The sequence below is a fragment of the Melanostigma gelatinosum genome (genome assembly GCF_949748355.1).
Source record: "Melanostigma gelatinosum genome assembly, chromosome: 17".
Lineage (NCBI taxonomy): Eukaryota > Metazoa > Chordata > Actinopteri > Perciformes > Zoarcidae > Melanostigma > Melanostigma gelatinosum.
This window is the reverse complement of record NC_136650.1, coordinates 17,462,588-17,471,387: the sequence shown is the minus strand read 5'-3', so window position 1 is coordinate 17,471,387 and position 8,800 is coordinate 17,462,588. Positions and strand designations below refer to the sequence as shown.

At 42.2% G+C, this 8,800-nt stretch overlaps 1 protein-coding gene across 2 annotated transcripts in view; it reads right to left on the bottom strand.

The window, feature by feature from the left end:
• Positions 1 to 6,354, bottom strand: part of zdhhc18b (zDHHC palmitoyltransferase 18b) — a 6,837-nt gene extending 483 nt beyond the window's left edge. The window contains exons 1-9 of one of the 2 annotated variants that reach the window (XM_079287998.1): positions 5,755 to 6,354; positions 5,021 to 5,181; positions 4,131 to 4,280; positions 3,791 to 3,928; positions 3,412 to 3,463; positions 3,229 to 3,331; positions 2,957 to 3,066; positions 2,649 to 2,742; positions 1 to 953 (exon numbers count right to left, since the gene is read on the bottom strand). The exon at positions 1 to 953 is cut by the window's left edge and continues 483 nt beyond it. In XM_079287998.1, coding sequence (XP_079144124.1) covers positions 606 to 953; positions 2,649 to 2,742; positions 2,957 to 3,066; positions 3,229 to 3,331; positions 3,412 to 3,463; positions 3,791 to 3,928; positions 4,131 to 4,280; positions 5,021 to 5,181; positions 5,755 to 6,014 — 1,416 coding nt within the window. In that variant the 5' untranslated portion in view covers positions 6,015 to 6,354 and the 3' untranslated portion in view covers positions 1 to 605. The remainder of the gene's footprint in view (positions 954 to 2,648; positions 2,743 to 2,956; positions 3,067 to 3,228; positions 3,332 to 3,411; positions 3,464 to 3,790; positions 3,929 to 4,130; positions 4,281 to 5,020; positions 5,182 to 5,754) is intronic. The other variant, XM_079287999.1, reaches the window with a different exon arrangement.
• Between the last annotated feature and the right edge of the window lie 2,446 nt (positions 6,355 to 8,800).

Below are 8,800 nucleotides of genomic sequence, written 5' to 3'. Positions count from 1 at the left end.
ACCTGTTCAACTATTCACTGCCGATATGTCTCAAGATGACATCATCAGCACAGACTGCCTCTCTACTGTTCAACTTAAGGAGAAACTGGCTCAAGTTCACACCATAAACTGAGCTGCACAAAGTGATAGAAATGATGTAATTATGTCAGTTCAACATTTGGAATGGATTTTCCCTTTAAGACCAAACAAAGCTTTTGTCCACCTGATACATCAAAGCCACTATTTCACAATATTTGATGGATGTGACATGCTGGTAAAATTCATGTTTTACATGAGAATCATCAGAAAGGCATATGGCTCTAACAGTACACCAGTTACACCATCTTTCAAATTACATCTTTTCATTCTACACCAAATGCCAAATTGATCCTTTACAGCCAGAATACATCCAAGCTGCTCTAGTTTTCCTACTTCCACGACAAATTGAACGCACAAATACATATCTTAGTGATTGTCATCCTCATACACAATGACAAGACCCAGAGCCTTCACAGAACCAACACATAAATACATCTTTTTGAACTCATACCACTTGTATCTGACTGTGTTACAGCATGCAAGCTTCAAACAATGTGCGCTTTCACTGGAGACCGCCGTTGTTTCAGTCAGCGCAAAGAGGCGAAGCTGGCACCTTCGCGGCCCCTGCGTTTGGAGCTTGGGCCAGCGTCCGGAGACGTAGGGGACACGGGGACTTCAACAGAAGGGTTGGGAATATGCAACGCCGCTCGTTTGCTTTTCTTTGACCGAGTCTTGCCGTGGCGTGGTGGAGAGTTATCGCCGTGGGAGCTAGCCGTGTGGCGGGCCCCACAGCTCGTGGGGCGCTCCGGTGAAGGGTCAGAGTTCACCGCCGGGCCGCTGTCTGGGCAGGTATGAGCTGAGGGAGGTTTCCCCTGAGGACACGAGGTGGACAGGAGCGGAGGGATCGTGGCCGACTCCAGCAGACCTTTAGTTCCCTCTGTGCACTGGAGAGGCACGAGAAAGAGGAAGGGAAGAACAAAAAGACAAGAAGTGATGAGACGAGTCAGTGAAGTAATCAGGGGGAACAGCAGGCCGTTAAAACACTTCAGTGAACGCATCAAGAGCTGCGCGAGACGAATCACAGGCAAGTTGGGAGCGCAAGCAGGCCACACAAGTGGTCCGAAGCAGGAGTTTGCAAATGTTTCATGCTATAGATCTGCACATTGGACCTGGGGAATCCTATTTGATGGATGTTTAGCCCAAGGAACATTCAAAACACCAGACCAGAGGCAGGTATGATGAAAGAAAACAAAAACGGGTTGGACCCAGGAAAAATGATCAAGCTCAACTATTTACACGGCAAACAACACAGAAACGGTAAATGTAGATGGAAGCCAACACAGGGCAGGAGGAGATCACAGAGAACACTGTCACGGCTCAAGTGTAGCTGCATTTCCTAGCAGACGTCAGAGGTAATGGGTTTTCACAGTCAAACTGTTAAAAAGTTAGTATTGCACTTTAATTAATGAAGTGTGGGGCTTTGATTTGAACTGTTGTTTAACTGTTGTCAACTGTAATGTTGTTGGAGCCACCTGCCTCATATGCAGCCAGTATGTAACTAAAGCTCTCTGTTCACAACACAAGACTCTAGAGCTGGATTTATTCCTGCTGTGAGACAGACACAGAACAGCGAGTTAGGACCGAGTGAATAGACACACAAACACTACGTGTGAACACACGTAGTGTTTGTGTGTCTATTCACTCGGTCCTAACTCTGAGCTTTTCTTCCCTCGGGAAATTCATTCTGTTCTCCAAATGTGCAAATTGGGAGGGTGGCCAAACCGTACAATGAGAAATGAGTGACACACCGATGATGAAATGCATGGACAAAAATGTATGTTTTTATTATTTTACATTTCAGATACTGACAACATAGAAATATGTATTAAAAACAAGATGGACAAATCAAACATGTAATACAAGCATGAAGGGAAACAATGTTGATTGGCTCAACGCGTGACAAATAATTTGGCACTTTGGACAAATATGACTCAATACGAGACAGTAGAAAGTGAACAACCACAGAATACAAACGGGGAACGTTCTTCACAGCTTCACCAACGTATCAACTGAATTCAAAAGGCCAGTTTTACACACTCGCCAAACCCTACAACAAAATGAATTTCGATACTCTAGCGTAAACGAAAAGCCAAACAGCAGCTACTCTACCACTTGATACCAGTTCTGTGGCTCAGAGTGCAACTCTACCTGAACCACAGTTGACGTATTGTAAACAAAAGTTGCTGTAAAACTCTCCAGGCATCCTTTAATATCCCTTACTCTCAGAGAGAGCAAGGAGAGAGGAGGACGAGCTGGAAACAGCATCCGAGTCTTCACTTTTCAACTTGACAACTAATTGAAATTGTGCAAGTTCACTTATTTTAAAAGGTCTTGTTTGCACCGAGAAAAGTAAATAGCAAAGCTCTGTCTTTAGTGTAAATAGAGAATATGTGGGGATTAACCCGTACACAACAGTCAACAGCAGGCAGCAGACGGATGCTGGGTTGGAGCTACGGTCGGCAACAAGGCTTCAGTCAGGCAGAGGGAGAGCTTTGGTGGGAGTGGGGGGGTGCAGGCACAGGAGAGGGGGATCCCTGCAAGCCAAAAGCCAGCTGGGAAGATCCTCCTACCACGTTTTTAGTGGCCAGAGTGGGCAGCTCAATGTCCACACCCGCTGTCTGGACAGATTCATCCGCGGGCAGCAAACCTCGTCTGTCGATCAAGCTGGGAAAAAAAAAACCAGATAGAAACAATTATACATTGATTCATTTTAGCTTTACCAAGTGAGGAAGTTATCTGTCAATTGGAATGATTCTCTGTCATGTACATTTTAAAACAGGGTCTCGTGCTACACAGTGAAATGTAAAGTGAAAGGAAAATTTAATTATTAAATGAAATTGAGGAAAAAAAATGAAACAAACTCAAATGTGTGACTAACCTGGGTGGCATGGGTCCACAGAGCACAGAGCAGCAGTTGATGAAGATGTTTTTATGACTGTATGGGTTGGTGACATCTTCTCCACTCTTCCCTGACCAGGAGCCTTTAATCTGGAACAGACAGGATATAAATGTGATATTGGTGTAAAATCAATGTCATTAAATCAACTGCTCATTTACAAATATTCCAGAATCATCTTAACACTGTACCACAGGACACCAACGTTATACTGTAATCGCAGTGCAACAAATTCAACTCCAGGCAGAACTCACATCTTCGTTAGTGGTCAGGTTGGAAGCAACCAGGTATGTATGGAAGCCCGAGAGGCCCAAGATGGACCAGACTGAGAAGAAACATATCACCAGCTCCACTGCAGTGAAAGGCCGAGTCAAGGAGAGCATCAGTATTTTTGGAAATGAATAAAAATCTGAAACACATTTGTGATTAAAGGATATCTGCCTGGACTCTCTTGCAGAGCAAACACCAGACCTTTTCCACCTTGAGCCCCTGAAAGAGAGCAAACAATAACACGGGCTCAACGCGTGTTTCGAAGGCCATTAGCGAGGAAAATGTGTGCAGTAGCCAAAACCAACAGATCACGACAAATCTGAAAACTAAAGAGCATTCCGTATATTTTCCTTATCTGGCACCGAAGCTGCTCTGATGTGGTAAACCCCGCCCGCCTGGCAGTCCAAGTGAGACAAAACAAACACTTACAGTTACTGGCAGGTGCTGTTTGAGAGCCAGGTGTGTTCGCAGTTACTATCAGTAACATCCTGACTGTTTTTGAAAAGAAAAAAAAAAACACCCGTGAACCAGAGCAAAATCACATACTCAGTGCTAGATGTGTGGTCACGCAGCCGAAGATGAACGCCGTCAGGAAGGAGAGCGACACGATGAAGGTGTAGAAGAAACGGTAGTTGCGTTTTCCCACACAGTTCCCCACCCAGGGGCAATGGTGGTCGAACCGCTCTGAATGAGAAACGCACCAAAACAAGAATTCAGCACTGACATTTTGAGAAGTACGCCAATATGTCAATCAAGTCGATCCAGCATGAACTGGAGTATTGGGATCGTGTTCACCGAGACCGTATACGAGGCCTCCATTCATTATTCACCATGTGTAATTGTCAGAGCGCTGGTGTGTGTGTGTGTGTGTGTGTCCACAGCTCACCCACACAGTTGTCACACAGGCTACAGTGGGAGGTGCGCGGAGGCCGGAACATCTTGCAGGTGAAGCAGTACTTGAGCTTCACCACCTGCTGGTTGATGATGATTTCCTTGGTGCGCGGTGGAGGCCGATAGCTGGTGTTGCCAGTGTTGTCTGCAGAGAGGAACAACAAGATAAAATACATCAGACCTAAAACACCAACTGCTACCCAACCACGGCCAACACACACACTCACACACACACCACACACACAAACAAAAGGTTTCTCCTTATGCTGCCCAATCGGACCTCTTCTCAGGACTGCGCCAGCGTGGACAGTTAGTTTAGTTCAACTCTTTGAGGAGCAGGGTGAGACACACTCTCTTCCAGGTGTGAATTGACTCTAATTAGCTTCTGGCAGATGTTCGATCTGACTGAACTTGGACATTTGCTCTCCAATGTCCAGCCGATATGAGAAAGGGAAGAAAGGAGGAGAAATATTGATCCTTGGTTGTATAATCGCATGGCGAAATACTAAACGCCGCAAGAAGGAAAGCTGCGGCTTGGCTACAGTGAGTGGGAAAGACATAGACTCAGAGAATATTGAAAATCACAAACGCTGTCTGATTTACAACTTGTGGAAAGCTGTTGTTAGCTCGCTTGCCAGGCTCACTCCAGCAGTAAATGCTCACATCCTCCACCCGTTTCCTGAATCTTTGGTCATGAGTAGGAGTTAACAAGGTGCACATGGGTCAACTTTAGCCAGGGAGGTCATAATATATATCGAGAGATACGATGTGGAAATAATGACTGTTAATGAGAATGTGCCTTGTGTTTTCTTTTGATGTTAGTCAAAAGCAATTAAGGCAATCGTTGAGCGCTGACCCCGACTTATGACTTGAGTCGGTCCTTACCGATCTGTTTTTCGATGTCTGCCGCCTCATCTGGCATCGCTCTGGGCAGGATGCCCGGGTCGGTGAGGCTGGTCTGGAGCAAAGTGATGACCACAAACACAAAGAGGCCTCCTCCAATAATAGGTATGCAGCTGGTCAGGTGTTTGACCAGGAAGGGACAGCTGTGATACAGGACAGAGACAGGTGGAGAGAGGGTGAACTAGAATACATAGGGACCAAATCAAAAGGCTGGAGACTAAGCTCCACCTCGTATAACTTAGCCTGCTTTTTTTCATCCACCAGGGGATCGTTTTAATTAACATTCAGTGTCTTTAATCACCATCTGACATCCATGGAGACGGAACACACTTCACTACACTGTGATAGAAATAATTCCTTATCGTACATGTTGGTCTTATTAACAGCTGCAAAGATTAATTAAAATGTTTGTGTAACCAAAATAGAGAATTTTAAGGCCAAACAGGAATGTAAAATATTGCCAGACGACATAATGAAATCTGACCTTTTTTTTTTAAGTTGGTAAATAAATTGCTCTCGTCAAAACATGAATCAGGACATTTTATGAATCTACGGTTCGGCGCTGATCTAACACATCAGACGGGAGTCAATGCAGTCATTTGTTAATTATAAAGAGCGAGTTTGCGTCGCTGTGGAAGCTAATGTGCATTGATGTTCCAGACTCACAGGTGATATGTGACAGAATCGTGAAACACAATGTTGAAACATGAACTCACTCGAATATAAAGAATAATCCACTTGTGATGAGAATAAGGCCCAGAGTGAGGGGCAGGACCCCACTCTGACGGGCCACTATGATCCGTCCATCGCAGTAGAAACGATTCTTTCCCGGGAAAACCTGCCACTTTCTCCTCGGTCGTCTCTTCGGCTCCTCTGTCTTGTCACTGTCGTGTCCGAGATGAGGTGGAGGGGTCGGGGTCGGGGTCGGCGTCGGAAGTGCCCGAGGGTCGATTTGTTGGTACTCGCAGTTTTTCATGGTTTACACTGAAGTTTTGCGGCTCTGTCCCAATTCGGAGAACCGGGGCATTTGTCCAACGGTCGACAACATCATCGACGCCCGTGCATGAAGCAGCTGAATGGAGCAACATCAGTACACCCAAAATACAGTCACCGTGGCTAGCTCGTTAGCTTGCTCGTCCTGCACATAATAGCAAAACCCTTTTGGGTAATCTCCAGAGGTCCTGCATGCATGAATCAAGAGGAGCACTAGAACTATCCTAATATTATATATTCTCCTCCAAAAGAGTCCCGAAACATTAGTGAAAAGTATTGGTTTTAGCTACGCTGTCATGAAACGAGTCGTCCGGTCAAACCAGCTGTTGTCAAACTTAACAACAAAGAAAAGGTTTTATTTCCGGTTGATAGTCTTTCAAAATAAACTGCCTACATATTTCTGAGATGTAGGCAGATATAATGAAACCTGTGTATATAAGTCATTGTATGTCTTCATGGTTTGCTTAAAAGTGACAAGACATCATTAAATAATTTGGCAATATGGTAGTAACGTAACTGACTTCAAAATAAGAGCAAAGTTCCGGTGAACGTGATAGGACATGTCACATTCATTCAATAAGTCTGTAAATCATAGATAAATGAATTAATACATGACAAACATAAATAAATAGATACATACATACATCAATACAACTAAATTAATTAATGAAAAAGTATACATTTTATGAATGAAAACTTTAAAACAATAATAATTACTGCATGCAAACTTTATTTCAAGGAAAAATGTAATTCCAATTGTCTTTATTCAAATATATCAATAAAGACTACATTTAGAACAGTATGCCTTATAATGACACTACATCAAATTCAGAAACTTCAAGGTTACACCAAGTGACCAATTTACGTTTAAGTTTTAGATTCAATTTAAAAGGAAATTGTCCACAGTTCAAAACTAATTTCATATCAGATTAATAGTAAAACACCTCAGTGTCAATTATGGACAATCAGAACATTTTGATGTAGTATTTCAAAAATGAAAGCCCTTCAAAATCTCGTGCATGAGCCAACTTCCTTATAATTTCAGATTAACTTTTAAAATAAATGGTCTATTGTTACATAATAGTTACAATTTAGATTAATAGTACATGACCTCAAAGTGCCACTCAGACGGGAACCAGCACATTCTGATGTAGCGTTTCAAAATGAAAGCCCTTCAAAATCTCATTCATGAGACAATTTGTCTAATTTCAGATGAGATTTTAAATATAAAACATATATATTAAGAAATAATAATAAAAATGCACAATATATACAATGAAATAGAATAATTTAAATTAACTATCTCAACAATAGTTCAAAGATTTAACCAAACAAAACAAACACACAACAGTAACGGTGTTATAGTAAAGTAAAGTAAAGTAAAGTGACAAGACATCATTCAATAATTTCAGCCAATTTAGTGTTTAGTGAGTTTTTTATTTTTTGAGGGGGGGTAGTGAAATCGTGAAATAATTGTCAGATTTTCGTAATTATACGTTAAAATAAATGTTTTGTCATAAGTTGTGATCATTGTTATGAATGTGTCATGAAAACCTTCATAATATGGTAGTATGTCATAAAAAACTGTCATGGTTTAGTCGACTACCTTCAATGTCAGTGCACCTGTTGTTCTTGGCAGGCAGTCAGGACTCTGAGTAACACCGGAAACCATGTCAAAATAAAAGTTTGTAAATGTTGACTTTTGTTTTTTGGGGGTGTGTGTGCGTGAGAAAATGTATAAAAAATATAATGTCGCCCTTCTCTGCTAATTGCTACGTGATTAAAATACTTTGACACCGTGTTGCCTTTGTGTATACGTAAAATACATTCATGAAAACACAGTGGCAATTTTACTTGCATTTTATTTCTGAAGTCATAACCGGAAGTCCAACCTCCTGTTCGAGCTACCTGGTGCTTTTCCTCCACCTTGACGCTCAGGTACGGGGAGCAGGTAGAAAACTCGCCTGAAAGTGACATATTTTGAGCAGAGTCGATATATCGGACGTTCAAAAACGGATTTAACACAGAAATGTTTAATGTGAGGTGGCGAAGACAACAAGTAATTCGGAAGTCAGTTGTGCGGACGCACCGTGTAAACTGTGAGTACAGGCTCATGTTTAGTGAGTAAGTCCTCTAATGGAGGAAAGAGTCCAGATGACAAGTCGCCATGAAAGTGAAAACAATGTAATAATGTTACATGAAAGTGGCTAAACGTGTGTTCAAACTGTGACGTGTGATTATTGGCAAATGAGTGTAAACCTAATGTGGGAAAAAGCCGCTACATATTATTTTCATTTTAGTTGTTTGTTTATTAGCTTTCGGCTAATAACTACATGGTATCGCTGCTGTAAACATTCGTTCAACAGATGCATGGTTACTCTAATAAGTGTTTTAACATAGGTTTGCAGCAATCGTGGCTGTCTTCAAGCAAGCGAGGGTGGAATTAGCTTCCAACATTTTCGAATTGAATTTTGTGTAATTGTGTTGATTCAGTGTCACAGTGTAAACACGGGAGATGGGTTTGCACTAAGCAGTGGATCTATGGAATGATTTTGAACCTTTTTCACATAATATTTCATATGTTGTCTTCATTTAACAGTTGCAATGTAACAGCTTAGTTCAATTTTTAGAAATCCCCCTGGCATCATGCAGTGATTAGGTAGTTTACTGTGACTGTGTGCTCACACATCACCCAGAGAACCAGTTGGGTCACTTTATTTGCCACCTGGGGATAGTAGTTTCACATGTGTTTTAAAGAGAGATGCCCTC